The 26,234-nt window shown below is 47.8% G+C and overlaps 1 protein-coding gene and 1 pseudogene across 3 annotated transcripts in view; one reads left to right on the forward strand and one right to left on the reverse strand.

Moving 5' to 3' along the window:
• Positions 1-9,400, forward strand: part of CACNA1C (calcium voltage-gated channel subunit alpha1 C) — a 714,534-nt gene extending 705,134 nt beyond the window's left edge. For all 3 annotated transcript variants that reach the window (XM_087442974.1, XM_087442975.1, XM_004438792.3), the window contains 5 exons: positions 1,973-2,101; positions 4,895-5,001; positions 5,350-5,453; positions 7,317-7,652; positions 8,669-9,400. In XM_087442974.1, the coding sequence (XP_087299100.1) occupies positions 1,973-2,101; positions 4,895-5,001; positions 5,350-5,453; positions 7,317-7,652; positions 8,669-8,971 (979 nt within the window). In that variant the 3' untranslated portion in view covers positions 8,972-9,400. The remainder of the gene's footprint in view (positions 1-1,972; positions 2,102-4,894; positions 5,002-5,349; positions 5,454-7,316; positions 7,653-8,668) is intronic.
• A 4,503-nt stretch (positions 9,401-13,903) lies between these two features.
• On the reverse strand, positions 13,904-24,856 carry LOC147914840 (uncharacterized; annotated as a pseudogene).
• Positions 24,857-26,234: the final 1,378 nt, after the last annotated feature.

Consider the following 26,234-nt stretch of genomic DNA (forward strand, 5'->3'; position numbering starts at 1 on the left):
CGGGCAAGTCAAATTGGCCATCCATCTACCTTACTCTCTGGAAGACTGGCTGGTTAAACCCCCCAAAAACAGTGTTGGGTGAGTCTTTCAACTCAGGAGACATATGTTGCTGCCTCTATGCACAGGGCAATGTGGATTTTGCATGCCCATCTGAGAGGCTGGCTTTGCACAGGAGAATATCGAAGTTTAAGTGGCTGGCCCATTGGATATGGAGGCTGGTGGTCTCGGTGGCCCCCTCCCTTTCCCGCAACCCTCCTCCCTCCTCCACCTTCAGGGAGTCTGCCCTAGTACCATTTCTCCCCCGCTCGCCTTAGCAAAACCTCTTTTTAAGGCAGGCTCGTTGTGTCCATCATTAGCTTCTTTTAAGTGTAAACTAATACCTCCCTCGAAGGGTATTTTCATATTAAACTTTGTGCTATATTAAATTAAGGAAGAGTGATTTTTAGAGAGGAGATAGGGACAGCCATCAGGGGATTTTCTTCCTCTCCCCACAGACACATCTGTTCATGACATATGACGCACACAAAGCACCTAGCACAATGCCCAGCTCATAGTGTCACTAAACGCTGGCTCCCACCCTTCCCTCACAGTTGGTGGAAAACCACAGTCAGGGCACTAAACTTCAGCTTGATAAAGAAGAACTTAACCGAAGTTCTAGCTCTGGGGCCTTGTCTTTCATGTGGCAGCTCGAGGCCAAGTGCTGTGGCTCCAGCGCTGGCCTGGTTTTTGCTGGGGACGGGCCAGCACATCTTGCTCACAGCAGCCCCCAAGAAGTGGTATTGCCTGCCTGCCGCCATCCTCCGTCTCCAGCTCATCCCATTGTGCCTCACCAAAGCTCCTTCCACATCCCTGTCCTCCCACTCCATCGAGAACCTCTGACATCTCATCTGTCCTTCGGACTGTGGGGTGGGCAGCCATCTGTTGGGGCCTTCCCCGGAGAACCACCCTCACCCTTCCTCAGGGGCTCAAGGCCCAGGGTCAAAGCTGGGGCCTGATCCAGCACTCAGCTCCGAGAAGATAAACTAGGATGGTTCCCTGATGCCCTCAGGAGTCTGAGGATAAAATGGGTCCCAACATTCAGGATCTATAGGAGGAAACATGGAGGGGGGTACCAAGCTAGGCACAGACAGGAAAAGGGAGAACACCTAGACCAGAGCTAAAGAAGACATGACCAAATGAGCAGAAGACCCTGGCCCGCAGGGAAAGCAATATAATCCAAGGCACATCCTGGTATGGGAGGGTCTCGAGCTCAGGAGGGGCTCAGGTTCAGGAGGGACTCAGGCTCAGCAGGGGCTCAGGCTCAGGAGGGACTCAGCAGGGACTCAGGCTCACTCCCCTGAGCTCAGAAGAATAAACCCCTCTATGTGAGGCTTCTCTGTGCCTTCACTCCAGGGAGCCAATGTCAAACTTAAAAGCATGTCAAAATATGACACCAGGAACTTCTCAGCTCTGCCCAACAAACACCAAAGGCCCAGCTGTCTATAGTAGAGGCAAGGGACAGCCTTCTCCCTGGCCCACCCTGCCCTATATTTGCAGCCCAGGACCCTTCTTTAACAGCTGACCCTTTCCACCTTTCAAAGCACCATCTCATCTGTTCCTTCCTTTGTTGCTCACAGCAAGCTCTGAGGCAGGCAGGGCATATATTAGTCCAGTTTTATTGATGAGGATACTGAGGCATGGGGGGTCTAGGTGACTTAAGCCAGAGGGTAACTGAATTGGAGTCAGAGCTCAGATCTCCTTGGATCCTAACCCGGAGGTCCTTCTCCCTCATAGAATCCTAACCCTAATCCTAATGCTTCTGTGGTTCCTCAGCTTTTCAGTACTTGTAGAGGAAGAGGCCACAACAGTTGCGTGTGAGTGCGTGTGCGCAGGTGCACGCGTGTGAGTGAGCACGCACGTGTGCTGCCTTTCTTGCTGAGGAAAGGGGAGGAGGCTGGCAGTTTCTGATTATTTTTCTCCCTCTTGGACACAGGTGCCACTCCCAGGAGAGCCAGATAGCCATGGTGTGTCAGGAGGAGGCCTCTCAGGACGAGACCTATGACTTGAAGATGAGTGAAGACGCCGAGCACTGCGGCGAGCCCAGCCCCATCTCCACAGAGAGGTGAGCTCTGCTGCCTCCACCCCTGCAGGGAGGGTCTGGGGGCGAAGGGCACGTCTCTGGAACTCCTCCTCTGGGCATGATTTGGGGGAAGGGAGGAGACCACACATCAGAGCATCTGTCACCTCATTATGGAGGAAGAAGCCCCCGACCCACATACACACAGGTGAGCCTTCCTCACGATACAGTGCTTTCAGGAAAACTTCTAAACATTGTTTCTTAAACTTTTTTGACGACAGCCAACCATCATAAATATATTTTATAGTAAGACTCGCTACAGACATACATAAGTTGACAATCATATTCATGAAACTACTTATAATAAAGCTACCCAGCAGAGGGCACTGTTGGCAAACAGTGGCTGAGATTTTTGCAGTGCTGGAATTTTGTTTTTTTTTTTTTTTTGGTGAGGGAGATTAGCCCTGAGTTAACATCTGTTGCCAATCCTCCTCTTTTTGCTGAGGAAGATTGGCCCTGGGCTAACATCTGTGCCCATCTTCCTCTACTTTATATGTGGGATGCCTGCCACGGTGTGGCTTGATAAGCGGTGTGTATGTCCGCGCCAGGGATCCAAACCTGCGAACCCCAGGCCGCCGAAGCGGAGCACGCAAATTAACCACTACAGCACCGGGCCAGCCCCAGTGCTGGACTTTTTTAAGATAAGGGTTTTTTAACTGCAGATATAGACCTATTAGAAGGTTGTGACATTTACTTAGTCAACCTTCCTTTGAAGCACTTTTAAAAGAAAGCATAGGGCCGGCTCCGTGGCTTAGCGGTTAAGTGCGCGCGCTCTGATGCTGGCGGCCCGGGTTCGGATCCCGGGCGCGCCCCGAGGCACCACATCTCCGTCCAACCCGAGGCCGAGTCCCGCGTACAGCAACTAGAAGGATGTGAACCTACGACATACAACTATCTACTGGGGCTTTGGGGGGAAAAAATGAATAAATAAAATCTTTAATAAAAAAAAAAAATAAATAAAAATAAAAGAAAGCATAGCATAACATAGCACAGCACAGAATAGCATAGAGTAGGATAGAATAAGACAATAGAAAATAGTGTTTCCAATGTTACAAAGGTATTATTTTGTGAAACGTTTCATTGCCAATATATGTATGTGTGTACTGAGTCTCCTAAAATGTATTTATGACTGTGAGTTGCATTCAGAAGTTTAAGATGCACTGTTTTAGAAGCTTTTCTGAAAGCTCTCTATAATAGGGAAGGACCAGCCCTTTAGGCTTTTGATTTTTAGAGAATACGCATTAATACACAGCCACATGTCCCAGAAATCAGGAAAAGCATCCGCTTCCGTCCACCTTGGCCCTTCTTGCATAGTCAGCGCATCCAGCACTCTGCCAGTTCCATGGCCTCGGCACTCAAGGAGATTTTACAGACTAGTTAGGAAACTAGAAGGATCTCAGAAGAGGAAGGTGACGTGGAGATTTTCTAACTGATTTCTCACGGAGCAGTACAAACAATGAGGGGTACAGTCAGTCAGAGAAGGTCAAGGTCAAAGTGACCGTAACAGGCACCAGGCACAAGGTCAAACAGAAGCTGGGTTTTCAAAAGTGGGTACACTTTGGATAAGAAGAAAATATAATAGAGAGGGCTTACCAAGTTGAAAATGAGAGGAAAGGTTTGGAGGTTTTCGTTCAGAAACTTTCCTATACGTCTACAAATGCTCAAAGGCAGCGTGCCGGGAGCGGAGAAGGCAGCACAGTCTCCACCCTCAAAGTATGTGAAGTCACACCAGGGACAGAGTCAGCGGCCTCATCTGTAAAATGCAAGGTTAGAATGCACCCCGGCTTCTCGGGCTGTAGGCTGCTCCCACTAGGATTGTGAAACCAACCTAGTGGATTGCAACTGACATTTTTTAATGAAATAGAGCAGACTAAAATAGAACAGAAATTATCAGAGTGCAATGCATGCAATAAAGGTAAGCATGGTTCACAGACTTTATTCAGTGGTGTGTCTGTGCATCCTGGGACTATGTAAATATACTTCTTATTATGAGTCTCCATCAAAAAGGCTTAGAAGCCACTGACTAGATGTCCCTGCGGTCCCTACAGCTCTGCTGTTCCCTGGCTGGAGCATCATGTATTTGTTGTAGGCAGCTGCTTACGTGCTCTTGATAATGAAGAGGTGGGCAGGCAGGGAGAAGTTAGTGCGTGGGGGATAAGTTTGTGCTAAAGTTGGGAGTAGTTGTGATAAATAGCGTCAGTATGTGTAAACAGAGGAGCCTAGGCCATTCCTGGGAAGAACCTTGTGGGCCTAGAATTTTTTTCCAACTTTCTCAACAACTTTGACCCAAGAGTGCCTCCACTGCCTCAAATCAGAAATGGAGGGGGGCTGGCCCCGTGGCTTAGCGGTTAAGTGCGCGCGCTTCGCTGCTGGCGGCCCGGGTTCGGATGCCGGGCGCGCACCGACGCACCGCTTCTCCGGCCATGCTGAGGCCGCGTCCCACATACAGCAACTAGAAGGATGTGCAACTATGACATACAACTATCTACTGGGGCTTAGGGGGAAAAGTAAATAAATAAAATTATTAAAAAAAAAAAAAGAAAAAGAAATGGAGGGCTCGTGGTAGACAGGCTGCATGTGAGGAGCTGGATGCCGCAAGGCAGGGCCCAATTCCCTGGGGTGGCAGGTTCCTGCTGCCCCTCCCAAACCTTTAGGAAAGCACACAGTGGGGCCCCCTTCACTAAGGAGAAAAGCAAACTGCCTTCTGGGACGGCAGCTGTGCCTCTGGGGTGGCACTTTTCAGCCTCCAGGAACAAGCCCACGAGTTCTCTGTTCCAGGCTCTCCTATCAGGATGATGAGCATCGACAACTGACACCCCCCGAGGAGGATGAGAGGGACATCCGGCAATCTCCAAAGAGGGGTTTCCTCCGCTCCGCCTCCCTAGGTAAACACACACACCCACTCTCCAGAGGTGGCCGGCCAGCGCTGGCCCCCGAGATCGACTGTCTGGCCCTGAGGGGGACTGAGAAACCATCGTGGCCTGGCTCAAACAACCCCACACGGAGGGCTGGGCAGATTTCCAAAACGATGAGACAGAATGCCAAGGGCAGGGCTCCTGGGATGGGACTTGGACATATGCTACATGATATGTCTCAGAGAAAGGCAAAGGGGAAAGAGGAGGTGCCTCCAGGGCCACTAACGCTGCGCCTCGCCCCTCTCACTGGGTACGAGCCATCACAGACCCCTGTCTGCCCTACCTGTGCTGATCTCAGTTCTTCGGCTGGCTTTGCAGGTCGGAGGGCCTCCTTCCACCTGGAATGTCTGAAGCGACAGAAGAATCAAGGTGGAGACATCTCTCAGAAGACAGTCCTGCCCTTGCATCTGGTTCATCATCAGGTAGCCCACACTCTTGGTCAGGCCACTGGCCACCACTAGCAGGCTAGTCAACCCCCATGATTATGGGCAAATCCCCAAGACACCAATCAGTCTTCCTGTCTCAGACCACTGCCAGGTCCCAACCCATGGCCCTAACCACCCCCAGGTGAGGGGGCTTTTCCTATGCAGGTGAGAGCCTTATCAAGGGCTGTCACTTCCCCGAGTGGAGACCTAGGAAATACTGGTGAGTGGGAGCTCCGCACGGTCCCAGAGGATCAGCAGCTGCAGGATTGCACCTGTGCTTCCTTCTCAAGGGGCACAGATGCTCCCTCCGCAGACACTGGATTCCACTACAGGCCACTCAGGCAGGTGTGGCCACACCTAGAGTTGCAAGATGCCTGGAAATTTAGCTGCACAAAAGTCTATACCCTGAAATATAGAAATAAGCAAAGAATCTGCCAGCAACAGGGTCAGGAGCAGGGAATGATATCCAGGGAGATCCCATAGTTGGACTGTCTCTTGGCACAGCTGACTCCACCTGAGCTAGCGCTATCTGAGACACCAGTATCGAATGTCCTCTTAGTATCTCAGAACCCATGGAAACCCCCAAGAGTTATCTAAGGCAAGTCTCTTACCTCCAGGCAAATTAGGGTCTAAACTAGAGTTTCCTAAACTTTTCACCTCTTTAATTATTTACTCCGTTACCATGGGCCTGTGCTTTAAATGACATTTTTATACCCAAAGGCATTCAACTGCCAATCAAAGCTTATAATCAGCATAAGATGGCCAGTGTGGCTTGGCTAAGTTGGTATTATTTCAGCTCAAAGAAATGCACTGTTTTGCTCAGCGTGTGTGGCACTGCCTACATACATATGATTTCCACTGGGCCTTCTGGAATATTGAGCGCAGCCTTACACTTCCTTCACATCTCCAGGGACCCAGGGACCCCAGGCTGGGGACCATCAAGAGCAGTGGGCAGGGGTGGACGGCAAGCTGAGGGTACTGTGTGTGCTGTTTTAAAGGATTTCTAGAAGTTGATGTCACCCGTCTGTTCTTCTCCTGCTAGGAGGCAGGAAACTCCTCTCTGGTTACTTTCTCCCCTTTACACACTTCTACACCCTCCAAGCCACGCAGCGATGTTCCCCTTCTCTCTGCCCCCCAGGCTGGGCTTTCCCCCCTGCACAGAGTCGCTCTCCCAGCAATGCGTCACCTCAGAGCAGGTGGTTGCGGCAGCTCAGATGGGGCCGTGACCCGCCCTCAGGAGGCTCAAGGACAGGGGGGCAGAGGACACGACCGTGAAAATACCTTCATCGCTATGTAGCGTAAGATTGGACCGGCAGCTCAAAGACGAGCCGAGCGAGAGACTGGCAGGATGTTATTAACGGCCCAGTTAATGGTAAAATCTAGACAGTAAGTCCCGTTTTGTCTAGCTCTCTGGTGCACAGCGTACTTCCTCACAGACCTTATCTTGCTTGCACCTCACATCGGCCCCACGAGGCAGGTAGAGGGCGTAATGTTCTGGTTTTACAGGTGATGCGGGCATCATTCTCTCGTCTACTGGTGAGAAACCAAACACGAGAGAATCCACAGCTCGTGGGTGGTAGCCCAGCGCTAAGGAGCAGGTGATCTTGATGCCACGCCTGATTCGCAGCTTTCTGAATTTAGAGCAGAAAGAGATCACTTCAGACTGAGATAATCACAAAATATATTTTAGGATGGATGCAACTTACACTGGGTCTTGAGGTAGGATTCCGACGAGTGAAAATGATGGTGGTGTGAGTTCCAGGCAGGGGGAGCCAGCTGGAAACAACAACTAAGAGGCAGAGGCCTGCCTCTCTCGGGCCCGACCTCTCCCAGTAACTCGTGCTCCTTGTGTGTCCGCAGGCATTGGCAGTGGCGGGCCTGAGCCCCCTCCTCCAGAGAAGCCATTCCCCCACCACGTTCCCCAGGCCCTGTGCCACGCCCCCTGCCACGCCTGGCAGCAGAGGCTGGCCCCCAAGGCCCATCCCCACCCTACGGCTGGAGGGGGCCGAGTCCAGCGAGAAACTCAACAGCAGCTTCCCGTCCATCCACTGCAGCTCCTGGTCTGGGGAGCCCATGGCCTGTGGTGGGGGCAGCAGCGCCATCCGGAGAGCACGGCCTGTGTCCCTCACTGTGCCCAGCCAGGCGGGGGCCCCGGGCAGGCAGTTCCATGGCAGTGCCAGCAGTCTGGTTGAAGCGGTAAGTGAGTCCAAGCTGCAAGGCAGACAGGCAAGGAAAGGCCGAGGGCAGCAAGGGGACTTTGCATGGAGAATTGAGAAGGGAATACCCAGTTCTTTCCCAAGTAGATTGGATGTCAAGTCTCTTGGCCAGAAAGGCCCTCACTCTCAGGGCCTGCAGAAGGAGGGCATGGCCTGCAGAATATTATGACCACACAAGACGCTCTCGGCTTCTGTTGGGCCTGATGCAGAGGGAGAGAGAAACGACTGACCAACGTATCCCTGCCACAGGCTGGTGAGGCCCTGGAGGGCTGTGGGCTCCATACGAGCCCAAGGTCCGCTGTGACGGCTCCAGGGGCCAGTGTGAGTTTGTCCACGTGAAGAGTCAGTATCTGTGCTCCTGGAGCCTGGTGCTCATTAGAATACCCTGGGGAGCTGTGGAAACCTACGACAAATTAAATGGATATTTTTAAAGCCCTTTGATTCTAATGCACAGCCAGCATTGAGAACCACTAGTCTAGAACGAGAGTGCTGTCAGTTCCACTGTACTCTGCCCTGATCAGAGCATCTAGTGCAATCCTGGCACCTCATTTGAGGGGATCTTTGACAAATTGGAACAAGCCCAGAGCAGGACAGCCAGGTTGGCAAGGTCACTAGAAGCCGTTTCGTATGAGAACTGGTCGAGGGAATTACGGAAGGACCCCTGGAGAGGAGATGACTTAAGAGGCCGTGATACACATCTCAACCCTGGGAGGCCCCATGGCCTGGGCAGGAGGTCTTGAGTGCAGGACCAGAGAGACTAGATCACCCTGACAGGCAGCTAAAATGTCTCTCCTCTGGCCCACACACCCCTAATTCCTTCGAGCGATGCTCCATCTCCCCTCCTTTCCTCTAAGCACCCCTCCCAACACACACACACACACACACACACTTCCTGAAGTCACCAGTCAGAAGCCTCTTGCTCTGGCCCTGAAGAGCAGAGTTGAGCTCCAGGAATAATGTTCCTCTTTGGTTCTTCTTCATACCCCTCCTCTTCAGGTCTTGATTTCAGAAGGACTGGGGCAGTTTGCTCAAGATCCCAAGTTTATCGAGGTCACAACCCAGGAGCTGGCTGACGCCTGTGACATGACAATAGAGGAGATGGAGAATGCCGCCGACAACATCCTCAGTGGGGGCACCCGGCAGAGCCCCAACGGCACCCTCTTACCTTTTGTTAACTGCAGGGACCCAGGGCAGGACAGAGCAGGGGGCGAGGAGAACGAGACCTGTGCACCCGCCCTGGAGTGTGGGAAGGGCGAGGGGGAGCTCCAGGACAGCAGAGCCTACGTCAGCAACCTGTAGGAGCTAGGGCCGGGGAGATGCTGGGTTTTTTATTTGTTTCAATGTTCCTAATGGGTTCGTTTCAGAAGTGCCTCACTGTTCTCGTGACCTGGAGTTAACCGGAACAGCGTCTTCATTCATTTCGTTGGGACAAGACGCAGAGTTGGGTGGTGTGGAGAGTCAGCTTTTCAGGGGGATGAGAAGCAACAACCCCAGTGTGTGTCCACAGAGGTAGAGTGGGGAGGAGGAGGAGGTGGAAGAATCAGGGAGGGAGAGCAAGAGGAGAGACGCCTGCCCTCCCACAATATTTCAGGCCCTGCACCAGGAACCAACAGTCGCCTCTGGGCATGAAAGAGAACCTCAGCTTCCTGCGGTCGCCCTCACCAAAAGGACCCTATGTCAAACGGGTGTCTTTCAACCTTGCTTGTAAAAAAAATCATTTTGCACATATTCTGTATGAGCCTCACTGTCTCATAGAGCCAGGGCCCTGTGGATTTGCAGAAGGAAGCAGGGCGTGACTTCAGCAAGGACCCAGCCCCACCCTAGAGAGGGAGGAGGAGGCAGCAAGAGGCTACAGGAGCTCAGGGAGCCAGGATGGAGGGCGAGGGACGCGTGGCAGCGTTGCAGCTTCACACCGAGGCCCCAGCCACCCCCCACCTGCATCGGGAGCAGCCTACCTGCACAGGCCACACCGAGCTCAGAGCTCCAGACCAGCGGCCAGCCCAGCATCAGGGCTTGGGGGAGCCAGCCCTGCCGCCGCGCCAGGAAGGGGCAGCTCGCTCCCAACCACAAGAGGCGGTGCTGAGCTCCTGTTGAGCGCTCTTTTGTTTTGTGGTTTGACAGTTTTCTTGACAGCATGTTGCAGTTTTTGTTTTGGGGTTTTTTTTTAATTATTATTTTGTTTTCCCGGGGGAGGGGAGGAAGAAGAGTGTTTACAAAGTTTCGTAGCTACCCACTTTGCTGTTTTCACTTTTGCAAATGTAAATCAGGTCTGGTTTTATTGTATTATTTAAACAGTTGTGGTATCCTTTCTCTATGGAGGGTTCAATAGAGCTGCTGTAGGAGAGTTTTACCAGCCATTGTGTATGCCCAATAATTTGTTTTAATTTCCATAGATAATAACAAAAATTGGGGGGGTTTGGTTTTAGAATTTAAGGGTAATCAGCAATGCACTCGCTATGGTCTTGCACATATGGGTGATTGAGTCAGGTTCTTTTTAATGCTGGGTGTGTTAGTGGGTGCCAGCGAGAGGAAGCATGTATGAGAGAGTCTCTGTGAGTGTGTGTGTTCTGTGTGTGTGTATTGGGTTGTCTGTGTGTGTCGTACATGTGTATGTGCACCCACACAGTGCACCCTATGCGTGCACATGAGTCCACAGCTCCCCCTTCTGGTTTAACTGTGGGGAGATCTGAATCTGGGGCCATTTGAAAGCAAAAGCAAACCACTGTCTCTACTTCTGAAACGGGAATCAGTAACTCTTTGCATTTTCTGTCCCACAAGATATGCAAAAACAATGCAATAATATTCATTTTAAAACTACAATTGTGAGTTGTGTTGGCATTAAAACTGTATTTAAAAAAAAAACACAGAAATTTAAGGGAAAACTCGAGAAGGCATTTTGCTTCGATATATTCTGTGTAATGTTTTATTGCATTGATAATGTTTCTGTTGAAGAAACTGTTATACTTGAATTCAGGTCAGTTTCAGTATTTTACAAATATTTTTTTAAAACTGAATTGCAATTGTGCCAAGCGAATATAATGAATTGAATTAAGTTTGTTTTTGAATTCACTTCTTGTATATTTTGCTGCATGTAAGTAAATCATTTTGTATTTGGAGTGTGACAAGCTATACCTTTGAACTCTTAAGTTCTTTTCTAGATGTGGTTGGGGGAAAGGGAATGATTTTTCTTTTAATATGTACAATGAGCAAAGGTATCACCAGTGTAAATCATTATTCTGCTATCCACAAACAGGTTTGGACATTACTGTTTTGCATATCTTGTGTTCTCTTCTGTTTCCCTCAATTTTTCTAAAACTATATGATAGGTATATTTGTACTACATCTTCCTTTGAGAGACCAGGACATATCTTATTCCAGTCTTTGCTTTGTCCACTCTGCTCCAGTTCTCTGATTTGGAATTTCTCTAGGGACAGCCCTTCACCATGAGGGGTCGTGAGGCATTCTGACCAGCCTCTTTCATTGCTGGGCTGGCATCAGCATCCCCCACGGGAGGGGGGGCTGACTTCTCTGTTCACTCCCACAGGGCACACTTTCCTCACTGGTTTCCTCAGGAAAGTGCACACTGACTGAGAGGATGGAATTTGAGTCGGGCTGGTTGGAGGGGAAGGGAATCCTCGCTCTGGCAACTGCTCTACCGAAACTCTGACAGCAGGGGCCAGAGAAAGGCAACTGGGTAAACTCTGTGTCCATCCAAAGTCAACTCTGTCTTGCTCACTTCTCCATCTTCTCCTCACTCTGGAGCGGAATTTCCTCCAGACCTGCCCTAGTGTGTGTGGCAAACATGGAGGGGACCAGGACCAGGGAGGAGCATCAAGAGTCCACAGTGATGGTGGAACCAGAGACTTTGTAGGAGCATCTCTTATGCCTGCCTTCATCCACCTAGAACATCACCCTATTGGTGCTGTTTCCTTTAAGTAGATTTCAATGATGATAGTTGAAAGGACTGATTTGGGGAAAGCAGGACCCAACTATTCACCCAGAGTTGACCCCGTGAATCTCTTCCAGTCCCGGTGTTCTCTCAGCCCTTCTTGGCCCTTACATGAGCAAATCTAGAAATGGCAGTCAAGGAAAGTCCATTCCTCAGTGAAGACGAGTTTTACTTTCATGGACTGATTCATGAAAAAGTAGAGGAATGTGCTGGACACTCTCAGGTTAATCGCAGTCGAGAAACAGAAGAGTTTTTTTTCCTGTTTCTCCAAGCCCAACCCATCTGAACTTTCTTCGGTTCTTTTCAGTGCCATCAAGGTCTTCTAGAAATTCAGTTTAGGTGTCATTCTTTGTCCAGTTTCCCAAAGTGTCTGCCTCTGTGCTGCTAAGATTTTAGTTATGTTGGAGAGGGGAGCCCTTTTGGATTTATGTCTGGTTCTTGCTGTACATTCGGCCCCTGGATAGAAGTTTGGAATCTTAATTGACCATACACTTACACACATACACACACAGTCAGCCTTTTCATGCTGCCTTCTATTTTCCTTCGGGACTTTTCATCTGCATCACCAGTCTCACTGGCCAGTGGCATGGGCTGCAGGATGGGCTCAGGCCAGCTGCTCCCAGGGCCCTGCCTAAGTACAGTCACCTTGCCCTTCACCACTTGCACCCGCAGGCTCCCTTCTCCTTTACAGTCAGCTCTGTCAGGAAGACCAGCTACCCCTCCTCCTCGCAACCTGCCAGAACCATATCAGAAGTGACAAGGGCACCTTGCCCTACGCTGCTGTGAAGGAAAGGAGTTTCAGGTGGGAGTTGCCTAGGCGTCTCGGCCAGTGGGTCTTTCTGAGCCTGAGCTCTTGACCAACTAGTGTAGTATTCACGTACACTACCTGTTGTCATGACAGACTGATAAAATCAGTCATGAAATCGATGAACCTCTTCCACAGTGTACGAGGCGATGTTTACTCTCCACCGAAAGTAGAGCTTTCCCCATGACCTTATAAAACATAGTCGTCAGATCTTCTGAAAACCCTTGAGTGGGAGGAGGAAAGCAGCCCGTGTCTGAGGACCAAAAGGACTTGCAGGAGTTGAGGTTCTGGGGTTTGGTAAACATGATTTTATCTGTCCTCTGACTGGCCCAGCCTCTTTTATTTCCACACCTTGGTCTTTTAATCATTATTCATGTGCATGGCTATGTTAAGCAGAAAGATTCCCAGCTGTCTCCTTTCTGCCTGTTCCTAGAAGGTTCTTTTTGGTCTTGAGGTAAAAAAAAGGAGACCTCTTTCCTAGATATTGGCTTCATTTATGAATTTTTCTCTGCTTTGCTTCAGAAGCTGTTATAGTCCCATCCCTTATCTTCTAAGTCTGATAGGCGTCCCTCTGACTGGGAAATCCAAGGACAAAAGACTGTCTTTTATCCCCCTCGGTGACCCTGCTTCCAAATTTCAGTGGCTTGTCTGGAGTGGAACTGCCTAGCACTTTCTCAAAGCCATCCTCCTTCCAGAACTTCTGGATCGTTCAGCAACCGCAGAGAAGTATACCTTTCAATGCCAGAGTAATATCCTTCTGAGAAATCAGAGCGCCCTGAAAATGAGGAGTTTGAAGTCATCAAAAGGATGATGGTTGTTTTACAGAGGCCAGTTGGTACGTGCCCATCACTCCCAAAGGCCAAGAAATGTAACAAGAGCTTAGATTAGGCACAAAGAGCCCTGGTAGTCAGGGTTGTTAGCCTCTCAGACCATAATCATGAACGTCGTTGAGGAGGATGGTGGCGTCTCCAACCCCAGAGCTCTAGAAGTATTGAAATGTCACTGTCTGAGAGTTAGAAATAGTTTAGGCCAAGAAAAGAGCAATGTGGTGTCAAGAGGAGGCTTCACACCCGGGTTAGTCAGAAACTTGCTGATAGAGACCGAGCCAGTTCTGTGTTTTTAAAGACATGGCTCTGGTCTGGGGAAAGTGTCAGCGTAAAGAGAACTGGAAGGGGCCCAAACATGTTTTGATTCCCCCGGTGTCTGTTCCTGTTTTATGGAAAGAAGTGTCTGGTTAAACCACCCACAATGGCCAGTACAGTGGAGAGGCTGATGCCTCAAGGATCTACTTTGGAAGAAGAGAAAAATAAAATTTTGGTCCGGCATTGTTTTCCCAGTCAAACCAACCTATCTGGCTGGCTGTGGGGTGCCTGCCACCCTGTCTTCCCACTCCGCTGATGTCCCTCCCCTCTCATTAGCCAGCATGTCTCCTGAGACAGGCGGGAGGGAAGCCCTAGTCCCACTCTTGGTGAAGCTCTCAGTCCCCACCCTCCAGGTTCTTCCGCAGCCACACCTGAGCACACAGAGGGGCGGAGATGAGGGACGGAAGCGTCCTGCAGCCGTCAGGGATGGGGCCTCTCCCTGTCCTCAGCAGACTCTCTTCCCGCTTCCTGCCCGGCCCCCGGTTTTCCCTCCTCCCCCCAGTCCAGTGAGAGGACAGAGAGTTGAAAGGATCCCGTGTGCAGTGCAGATTCTTACATAGTTTCTTTGTGAAGCCGTTTCTGGTTTCAAATTTATTTATTTGTTTGTTTTTATTTCAAAGCAATGAAACATTGCTTTGTGGAGCCAGATGCCAATATAACAGGTCAACGGGTTCTGCCAGATTTCCACATTGTTGGGGTCACTGTGCACCCCGATTTTCAGAGTCTAAATAATCTGTCTCGTGGGAGCCTCCCAGAAAAGGTAGCTTGACTCTTAATCTACCATGAATCAGACATTTACTACAAAGTTGCCAACTAAAAATCACTCGTGTACCTCATACATAAGAAAATGTTTCACCAAGGTCCTTATCAGAGAAAGCTCTTGGTGGAAGAAGTTGTAAGTATTGAGGGAGAGGATTTCTGTGTGAGGAAATACAGAAATGGACGGGGTGGTTCCCAGTCACAGTCTGGGCCCGGAGGCTCTTGTTCTGATGGTCTTAGAGCCGTCAAGTTTATAAGCAGGGGGATAAGGAAGGCGAGCAGGCACCAGCCTCAGCATGACTTGCTGCCATGAGACCCTGAGGGCTGCAGATCTCAGGCCCCCTGCACGTAGTCTCTCCTGAGCCTGCAGCCAGGAGGAGAGGGAAGGGAAGGGAAGGCTCCTTTCTGTGGAGTCACAGGAGGAACAAAAGAGGGTGGGGCACTGGGCCTTGCACCAAGCCCCCTCCCCCTAAGACTTCCCACTATGGAGAAACTACACTGAGGCTTAAAAGGAAAAAACAAACCTTGAGAATCCGGGGCAGATGGTCTGTAACAATCCCATGCAAAGGGCTCCTTTAGAAGGTAACTCAGTGACCCAAATGCCATGGGCACCTTTCTGCTTGGACGCGTCCCACCATCCATGCATTAGGCTGCATCCCGTTCCCCCAAACTTGGAATCCATTTCTTGACTTCCCAGCCAGATTATGCACCACCCCGCAGCTGTTCCGGCCCTGCCCAGAGGATATGCTGTTCTCCCAGAGCCTCACGGAAATAAGGTCTAGCACAGATATAGGTTGTGAGTATCGAAGTATAGGCAGGTTTTGACAGGTCTGTAACGATAGTGGTTGAGAACAAGCAGTGGAAAAACACACAAGTTCATTAAGAAATAGGGTGGCAGGTCCCCAGTCGGTGAAGCACTGGAATGGCTATTACTCTCATAACTGTCCTGTTTAGTTTAATCCCCCAGAGATACCAAGCGAAACATCCCTCCGTGTAAGAGGCTCCAGATACAGGCCCTCCATGCTGTCTCTCCTCACGTCCCCCTGCTCAGGCCCACCTTCACGCCCCCAAACCAATCTGTATCATGCTTGTTCTCAGAGACGTGGAAAAATGGACAGTGCCTCCTTTCACCCCAACGCCTGTCACCATCCCCACCTGCTCACACCACACCTGCCCCTCCAGGCTCCACGACTGCACAGTCTTACTGTTGTAAATATTGCTGTACAGTTTGTAATCATCAAAGAAGCCCGTTATCAAAGGCCTCACCTGCTGCGCCTTCTCATCCTTGAGAAAGACCAGGGGATCTAGAAGGGGCAACCTTTCAAGGAGAGCTGCAGGGTCATCTCTGTGTGAGACGCTATGTATATTCCTGTAAGATTGCCTTTTTATCTAAGGAATGATGTTATTTAAAAAACAAACAAAAACAAAAAACAAGACTTGCAAATAAATTTCTTAACAACGTCTACATTGGTTTAATCGTATCTTCCCTTTTCCATATCCTTTCTCTTCTCCTGTTTCCTAAAGGTCACAAAAATATACTTCACTCTCAAATTATCATCTCAGATCCTCCAAAGGGGAGGACGGCTGGGAAAAACATGGGGAATCTGAATCCAATGATAATCTCTAACCCTATTTTAGCAAATAATCTCATTATCCACCTCTTCCTTCCAATGAAAAGATTAACAGAAAAATGGTCAAAAGTTGACGAGGAGACAGAAGAGGAGGAGTTAAATGGATAATCCACAAAACAGAAGAGCTGCTCCCAAATATTTGGAAAGGCACAAAACTGGTTTTGACTGAAGGGAGGAAAAAAGGGAGGAGGGAGGAAAGGGAGGAGAGAAGGAGGGAGGGGAGAGCTAAGGTAATAGATATTGAAGTACTTTGAAGACTGTAAAAATGCAGGGGTTTTCTTTGTGTGTGGGGTTGTTTTTTTGTTTGGTTGGTTTTGGTTTTTTTTTTTTTTTTTTGATTATTACACTGACTCAGGCAAAGCTTCCAGAATAATTCCCTGTGTGAAAATAATTTGTCCCAAAAATTCATGTGTCTTAGTTAAATATAGTTATAAGAAGAGAAACTCTCCCAACCCCTCCCCATGCGTGACCTAGTCCATTCCAGGAACTACAGGACGTCAGCCACCCTCCCTACTTCCCTACGTACGGCCTCCTTCCACCCTGCCCTGCCCTATTGCACTGCCCAGGCCCTGAGCTCTGGAGCCCAGTTTTGCAGAAGAAAAGAGGAGTGGAAGGGCTGCAGAGAGCAGCAGAGGATGGACCTCCTCTGAAACTGCTGCTTGCCCAGCCGCCCACGCAGGTGAGGGGGTGCTCCACCGGGACCCGCCCACAAGATCACAGCCCTCCCTCAGATCACAGTCAGTTGCCAGACATCATTTGAAAACCAGAAATTATTAAAGCGCCAAAGTTTGCAAATGTTCTAGTTAATCAACTAGAACAGATTCAAGATTTACCCTATAATGAAATTACTCTGTCTTGCATTTGGGTATGCTCTCTTGAATGGGAGTAAAAGGAGTGGAAGTTTGGCTGACGGCAGTAATTAAACATGACTGTGAGAACCTGTCACCAAAGTGAGTCATCCCTCATGAGTGTAGGGCCTCACTTCTGCTTTATAATTCGGGGTCAACTGTTTGGGTCTGGCCTGGCCTTCAACCCCTCTTCCTGCGTCAGATCTGCTCCTGCCCATTTCTTCCTGTCTCCCCACAAGGTAGATGTGGTTGTTGATCTGATTGGTCGGAGTATTAGACACTAACTGGCCCACAGGCACTAATGGGCTGGATTACTGCATGGTAAAAAATCAGTAGACACACATGGCACTCTCTCTTGTACTTTATTTTTCCTGCCTCCATATGGTAAGCAGAACTAGGCATTCTTCCTATATATCTCTATCTCTTTCCCTATCTCTCTCCCCATTTCCATATGGCTTGCCAGGTAAGTGGGCTCAGCAGTCTCCCACTCTCTTGCCCTTCACAGGCACACTTGGATTTATCAGCCCAAGAATTTAGGCTGTGGACAGTAGGGAAGAAACTGAGCTAACCATGAGCAAAAGTGATGGGTCCCAATCCAGCCTTCACAGAGCACTACACTGTACATTATCAGACATTATTCCAGCTAATAATAAAATAGCACTTATATTTCTAATTGGCTACGATTCCATGTGTATGATTTCCTGGGGAATCTCACAGGGAGGAGAGGCAGGGCAGGACTTGGCACTCTGAGCAGCTTAAATAACATCAAAATCCCATATAACCTCATCAAATAGGTTGACCACTTAGCCCACGTGTTTCAGTGATGCCCCATTGACAGTCCATGTGACACAATTTTGGAATCAGAAAATCTAGTTAACATATTTGTATGCAATTACCTTTGCAGCATGATTCCTGACACCCAAGAAAGCCTTCTCCTCTCACAAGTGGCACATGCAGTTCTAGCAGTAGCGTCTCCTCTCTTTAACTTAAGAAATTATTCTCAAAGTGTGGTTTCTGAACCACCCATCAGAATTACCTGGGATGCTTGATTAAAACAGATCCTTGGAAGTTGGAGCCCATCAACATGCAGTTTAGCAAGCTCTCCAAGTGGGTCTTGTTTGGACCCAATGAACCACTGGTATCAGACTTTGATTTTTATTAAAATGTAAAGTCCCTGGGAGAGGAAACTCTTGAAGCTTCTTTTGTTCCACTACATTTCAGTGGGAACCAAAGATCTGAGGGTATAAATTAAAGATTTGAGAGCAGGTTTTGATGGGAAATGCAGGCAATGGGGAGAGAGAATGGAGAGGGGAGGGAAAGTATGGCAAAGCATGCAAGAAGGTAGTGGTTTAGGTAAAAAGGCCAAAGGCATCGTGAGCCAACTTCTTCTATTGCACCTACCTAGGAATTTTGATTTGGCTGGGGAAGCAATGAAGTCAGCTAAGGCAGGTGATCTGGCCTCTGTTCCAAGGTCCAGCGAGAAAAGAAAGATGGCTTGACCTTCTGCACATGGCTGCCATCTTAAACATCTTATTAGGAAACTGGAAAGACTTCTTCTGCAAACTCCTTTGAGGGTATGGTGGGCCTTAAAGTCAGACTACTGTCAATGGAACTCTCCTCAACACTCGACAGCAGGAATTAGACTAATGGGCTGGGACTTGACAGTACAAAGGAAGAGCAAGGAAGAGAAGGCTCTTAGCTGTTGTAGGGAGAGAGTCCTGAGGAATTACCCATACTTCAGGCATTCTCCAAAGATAGCAATGAGATGACAGTCACCCCTAGAAATTCTACCTAATAATCTTGAAATGTCAGGCTTATTTTCAGGAAAGGAGAGGATTCAAGCTATGTTAGAACTAGGGTGACCATGCAATATGTTGTCTAAAACTAGAAGTGTTGAGAGTAAAGAGGGCCCGGCCCCTTAGTTGCCCAGCCCAAGACCAACTAAGACATTTGATCATCCTGGTTATAACCCAGGGGAGAGAATGTAGCCTAAAGGAGATGGGGTGTCCATTAGCTGGCACTTGGTAGACAGAACCACTGGTACCTCCACTCTTGCCCCTAAAGTCAAGTAACCAGAGAATGACCTTTTCAAATAAGTCAGATCACAACACATCCCTGCTCTCTACTGTCCAATGCTTTCCACTTGGCTTAAAATCCAAAGTCTTTACCATGATCTATAAAGCCTTACATAATCTGACCTCATCTACCTCTCTGCTTCTCAGACCTCATTTCCCACCATTGTCTCTGTCCCACTCACTCACTTTCAGCTATACTGGCCTTCTTGTTGTCTGTTAAACACAAAATTTATTTACCCCTTTTCCAGTTATCAATTTATTGCCTCTGTTGGGGAAGAGGTAGAATCCCCCCTCTACCCTTTCCCTTAAGGTTCTTATGGCTGACCAAATAATTAAAAGACAGGTTAGCAGGAGAAAATAATACCAAGTTTAATAACATGTATAAATTGGAGAAACCAAGGAAACTGAGTTTCTCGACAAATGGCGAAGGTTTTCACCTTAAATACTATCTTCAGTTAAAGACAAAGGGGGATGTTGGGGGACGTAGGAGTCAGTTATGGGAGATTACCATAAAAGCACAGTAAACAAGAGTATGCAGATTTAAGGCCTCACCTTCCACATTGATACATTTCTAGAGATGAGGTCATCCCCCCTCTTCCCAGTACAGAGAGGGAGATACCTTTACAAATGGAGATTTCCCTTATAAATGTAAATGTTTGTCTGGCAACTCTTTGCAGGGCCACCTAGAGAATGTGGCCTGGGAGAGACAGAATTTTTGATAAGATGGGCTTGTTGGTGTCTTTCCTAGTGTAACATCTATTTTACATTAGATTACAGCCATCATATGATAGTGGCTCCTTCCTGAAACAGGTCTTCTATGTTAAACTCTTTAGGCAATTTAGGGGAGGTCAAATGTCCGTCAGAGAAAATAATCAAGGTAAAGAGACATATTTCAAGGTGGCCAATTTTGATCTCCCACACCTCTCAGCACTAAATCCACACATTTTTACCCTGCTCTGTGATACTGGAGCTTGACCCTATAAACATTTCTCCTTTGCCAGCTGGCTCAATGTCAACAAAGAGGCTTTGTCAATAGAGGGCCCTGAAGGGACACCGTGAGGCCATTGCAGAATCAAGAGACTCCCTTCTCAATTGTAGTGGGCTGTTTTAGGCCCAGTGGCCAGTGGAGTGGTATGTGAGAAGCCTAGTAGTACTCATCTGAGTAGCCCTTGCAGACAAGCTCTAGCCTGCTGAAGCCCTCCAGCAAGTTTCTCCCCCACCCAGCAGGCCATGTTTATGAGCCAGCTGTGGCCCATGCCCTCTGGCCAGTTTCCTTAGCACCAGCAGGGCTGTCTACTCCTGTGGCAGCCAGGCCTCTCCAAGAAGAGCTGAGTGATGGAGAGAGCTCATCTGCATTCTTAGTTCCTTCCTAACTTATACTTCCTCAGCCCTAGAGGTAGTAGCTGCTTTTTGCACTTGCCTCTTCTGGTTTGATAGCTAACCACCTTTTATAAGTTACAATTCTTTCTATTAAATTTTTCCTGTTCAAATTACTGGTGTGGTTGCTGTCTCCTGATTGGACCCTAAATAATTGGTACTGGAAGTGGTCTGAGGAGACAAACTCTCAAAGATGGGATCTGAGAATGGGTTTGGTCATGTGTTTGGGTTTGAGGGCAGTGGTGAGTTCCTTGATGGTGGGAAATTGGATGCTAGTTATCCATGACATACAATGACATTGCAGTTAATTAAATTATCACCTGTGGTTGACTATGATGAAGTGCTAATTAAAGCAAATGCTTTAGGACCCCAAGTGGCTGCTGCACTTGATTGTTATGGCAGTAGCAATGACAACGAGGACTGTGGTGTGGAATTGATTTTCATGAGTGCATTGCAGCACTTACATAAAGAAAAATACAAGCTCAATATCATAGTCTGAGAATCAGAGAGCTTCCACAGCCATCCTAATATAAGCTCTTATTTCTTGTAAACACAGGGCCAGTATTGCTAAATATCGAACACAAAATTTAACTGTACAAGTGGCTGAATTACAACAGCAGTTGAATTCACAGCCTTTACAAGTTTCTTATGTAAAAGTTAGGACATTGATTGAGAAGTAATGAGATTCTGAAACTTGGAATGGGGAAATCTGGTAGGATTCAAATGAAATTGAGAATCTCAACTCTCCAAGTCACTGTGACCATCCTTTGACAATAGAAGTTGGCCAGACTAGCTTTCCTTTGCTGGAAAACCCTATGATAACTTCACCTGGGGCAGATGCCTTGAAAGGGATGCTCATTCTCCACAAGACCCACTAGATCCATAACTTGGGTCAAATCTCAGTGGATTTCAGGGACTCAGATACACAGTATGACCCAGGAGGAAATAGCTTATACACTAAAAGAATTGCAAGACTTTTCTAATATATATGTTAGCAGAAACCTAGGGAGAGTGTGTGGGAGTGGATTCTAAGGGAGTTAGACCAAGGAGAGTGCAATATAACACTGTATCAGACCAAATTATTTTATATATGTGCACCTACTAGAGATCTCAGATTTCATATGTTAAATTATGCAGCTAGGGGCTGGCCCAGTGGTGTAGCAGTTAAGTTTGCATGCTCTGCTTCGGCAGCCCTCGGTTCGCAGGTTTGGATCCCAGGCGCACACAGACACACCGCTTGTTGAGCCATGCTGTGGCGGTGTCCCATATAAAGTAGAGGAAGATGGGCACAGATTCCTCAGCAAAAAGAGGAGGATTGGCAATGGATGTTAGTTCAGGGCTAATCTTCCTCACACACACACAAACACACACACACACACACAAATTATGCAGCTAGATGTGGCTCGAACATCTTAGTTGGTTGACTGACACTTGGACCCAATAGTGTCATCTACTTAACGAGAGTGAGAGGCCATAGCTTCCATGGTCTGAAGTGGAGGAAGGAATCCAAGGGCTGAGGAAGATAGGAATGTTGATGTGGATTTATCACGTGTAACTTGCACACCCATCCCCAACCATATCCCCCGAGAAGGCTCAGAAGACCCTCCCTTCACTAAGATTTTGAGAAATAAATTAGTGAAGGAGTACTTGCATCCTTTAAAAGTTCTGTAATTGCTCTCGGGGCCGGCCCGGTGGCGCAAGCCGTTTGGTGCGCGCGCTCCGCTGCGGCGGCCCGGGGTTCGCTGGTTCGGATCCCGGGCGTGCACCGACGCACTGCTTTGGCAAGCCATGCTGTGGCGGCGTCCCATATAAAGTGGAGGAGGATGGGCACAGATGTTAGCCCAGGGCCGTCTTCCTCGGCAAAAAAAGAGGAGGATTGGCGGATGTTAGCACAGGGCTGATCTCCTCACAAAAAAAAAAAAAAAAGTTCTGTAATTGCTCTCATTTATAGACTAGATATGACCACGGTGGACTGCTACTCTGATTTCAATGGGGTTAATGGAATCCTGGAGTAACAGAGGCCAAGAGGCAGCACGTAACTGCCTAAGACAAAGTGGACACATTGACCATAAGAGGCAGCAGGAACAAAGAGAATCAGAATGCTTTGGCCCACAGAGATCGCAAGTGGTGGTTTACTGATCACATGGTAATAAAAGAAATAGTCAGCCTACTAAAATATTGCTGGATCCATAGCAGAAATCAACAAACTATGACCCACAAGCCAAATCCAGCCCTCCACCTATTTTTGTAAGCAAAGCTTTCTTGGATCACAGCCACAGTCACTCATTTGCATGTTGTCTGTGGCTGCTTTCCTGCTACAGCAGGAGAGACTGTTTGGTCTGCGAAGTCTGAAATACTTACTTTCTTGCCCTTTTCAGAAAAGGTTTGCCATCCCTGATCTATATAACTGAAAAACTTCTGGGTCTGTTGGTTAAAGATCTGGTTTGAGTCACTGTAGTGCAAAGTCATGGCCTCCGGCCCAGTCTCCAGTCCTAAGCCAATTTACAGATCCAGAGTCCCTTGGTTGAAGGAGAGGGACTCTGCAGCATTGCCACAAGAATATACCGTAAATATTCCTCTAAGAGTTCCTTGAATGATCTGTAGCCATTTACTAGAGTGACTGTGCCCTGGAGAAAAGGAAATACCCAGACTACTAAGGGATCACTAGACATGGGCTCTCAATTGATGCAAATTCCTAAGGACCCAAAACACCACCATGCCCCACCAGTCAGAGTGGGGGCTCCTGGTGCTCAGTTGGTAGACATATACCTCACAGAATTGTTTCTGATTGACGAACTAATTTCACAGCAAAGCACGCGGAGCAAGAGGCTCACGCCCATGGAATCTTACCACAATACCCCATCACCCAGAAGCAGCGGGCTGAATTGCAAGGTGGAAGGGCTTGCCAAAAATGCAGTTACAGTATCAGGTGTGAGACAACACCCTGAAAGGATGGGGTCTATCTTTTAGGCTGCGTTATATTCTTTGACCCAGAGACTATTGTATGGTGCTGTCTCCCAGATAGTCAGAGTATATGTATCTGGGAATCAAAGGATGGAAATGACAGCAGCTGCTCTGATTACTACACCTGAAAAAACATCAGCAGCATTGTTCGTTTCCCATCCTGCAACCGTGAGCTCTTCTGGTTTGGAGGTCTCAGTTCCCAATGGGGGAATGCTTCTATCAAAGGACACAACAATGGTTCCAACGATTTGGAGATGAGACTGCCATTTGGCTATTTTGGGCTCCTTATGCCACTGAACCAACAGGCAGAAAAGAGTTACTCTACTGGTTGGAGTGATTGATCACAATTGCCACAACTGTGACTCGTCCTCTCCCCAATGGGATTCATCCAGATTTATTCAGTCCTCACTGGAGACTCACGTGAGGCAGCAAGACTGGGCCCACACCTAGGAGCTTGGGGAAGCTGCAAGTCCAGCTGAAAATTTTCCTATGGAGAAGAATTATCTTCTCTGCATTTACAACCAACACTGGGGAGGCCAGAGCACAAGTAATCAATCTCCTCTGAATCTTTAAGGCTCTTGGTTCTAAGACTATGAAAACTCTTCCTGATTTGAAAATATGGGGAGAATGAAGTAGGAAGCTCAATGTCACAGGCTTCTGATGAGGACCAAATTAGATAGCACAGGTGAGACAACTCTGAAATGTTATCATGTGTGTACCACCCACCCCAGTTAGACAACATTTCCTGGTTATAGAGACAGACAACAAGAACAACAAATGTTTATTTTATAGAGGGAAAGGAAAGAAGGTTAGCAGGAGGAAGCCCTGCCCCAGACACAATATTTAGAGGAAGACAAACTTTCCAGGGCGAAGGAGGAAAGACTCAAAGTAAGAACTTCCAAACATTGGTCAAGCCAAAACTTCACACTCGAAAGGCCCTTTAACAGGAAATGACGGATGCTGTACATGAAGAAACCCAAGCAGAAGAGGATGATCACAAAGGACAAGGTGATGAGGGTGTAGACAGACATTCGTTTCTCCACGCTGCCCCGATCAGGCAGAGACAGGGTCCCAGGCAGCTATTGGTGCTGCAGTGAATGATGGCTTGGCTCCGCACGGGCAGGTGCTGGTACCTGAAAAGGAATAAAAACACACTGGGCGCCGACCTGCAGGAGGAAGTAAAGGGGGTACAAAAGCAAAAGCACCTTCTCCTGGGGGAAGTTCAGGATGGACTTCTTCAGAGAGGGGCCATGCTCCTGGATTCCCACCAGGGATCCCTCCTCCACCTCACTTGCTACTGACTTGACCTTGATCTGCTTATGCCAAATCTGAGCCATGAAGAAGTCCATGAGGAAGAAGAAGGCTAGAAGGATGAAGAAAAAGAAGTACCAAATTCTCACTACAGGACTGCTAAAACTTTTTTTGAAACACTCAATCAAACAAGGATAGGTGATGTTGCCATGGCACCAGAAATCTTTGTGGACGGAGGACCAGGGCGTGCGGACTACATACACCACCACTCCATAAACGGCGATGAAGCCAAACCACAGCTGCCACCCGATATAGTAGCCAGACCTGTCACCGGCCACAGAGCGGAACACAGGGATCAGTCCAGCCACTGCTGCTGCAGCCATCTCCTCAGACTCTCAGGGGATGATGGAATCCAAGACTCGGAGAATGCTGACAGCGCCTCAGGAAGGGAAGGAAAGGAAAGAGAAGAACACAGGGTCAGAACAGGAGAGCAGGTGCCAAGAGCACATGCGAGAAGACTGCTTACCTGGACGTCAGTTTCATCTCTTTACACACAAGCAGTATTTGCACTCCCACGATGTGGTTGTTCCTTTCTCCACGTTTCAGCCTATGGTAAAGGCCGGGCCCCTCTGGACACGCCCAGCCGCGTTACAACTACGTGTGTATAGCTCATCTCTCCTACTAGATTATAAGCTTCTGGAGGTCAGGAATCAGACTTTATTCACATTTACAATGCCCATATCATCCAGCGCAGACAATTACATCTAATAAAGACCCAATTAGACTTGATAAACGAATGAGGGAAGGAACAAATAAATAAATCGAACAATTCTGGTTGTGTTTGGCTGTTCTAGAAGCCCTATGGCAATCTCTATCCTTTGTATCTTTGCCAGGAAATTTCCTAAGACTATAGAGAAAAGGAGTAGAACATTCCCTTTTCTTTCTTACACATGACTTTTATTTCATCCACAACTCTCCAGAGGGTCCTTTTGACCATTATTTATTTATAATAATAATAGAAACATTGACCACTTGTTGACTGGCTAAATACGGCAAGCCCTGTGCTGGTGGTTTAGATACATTACCTTTACAGAGGACAAAACATTTTAAATATTTGTATTAGCTTAATTTGGGTAATTGTCAGTGTTTGTCCTCTCTTACATATGTTCGTATAAATGATAGTGACCAATCATTTAACTTGAGGTTTAGAATATTTAATAAATGCTTTGGGTTTTCTTATTACGGTAAAATATACATAACACAAAATTTACCATTTTGACTATTTTTAACTATACAGTTCTGTGGCATTAAGTACATTCACATTGCTGTGCAAACATCACCACCATCCATCTCAAAAACTTTTTCATATTCCCAAACTGAAATTCTGTACCCATTAAACAATAACTCCCCATCTTCCCCACTCTTTCCAGCCCCTGGAAACTACCATTCTACCTTCTGTCTCTACAAATTTGACTACACTTCCTCTAAGAGGAATCATACCATATTTGTCCTTTTGTGTCTGGCTTATTTCACTTAGCATAATGTATTCAAGTTTCATCCATGTTGTAGCATGTGTCAAAATTTCCTTCCTGTTATGGCTGAATAACATTCCATTGTATGTATATGCTGTACCACATTTTGTTTTTCCATTCATTTATCAATAGGCATTTGCATTGTTTCCACCTTTTGGCTATTGCAAATAAAGCTGCTACGAACACGAGTGCACAAATATGTTTCTGTCCCTGCAATCACTTCTTGTGA

This window comes from Ceratotherium simum, chromosome 17, assembly GCF_057802395.1.
Source record: "Ceratotherium simum simum isolate JZ-2026a chromosome 17, ASM5780239v1, whole genome shotgun sequence".
Taxonomy (NCBI): domain Eukaryota; kingdom Metazoa; phylum Chordata; class Mammalia; order Perissodactyla; family Rhinocerotidae; genus Ceratotherium; species Ceratotherium simum.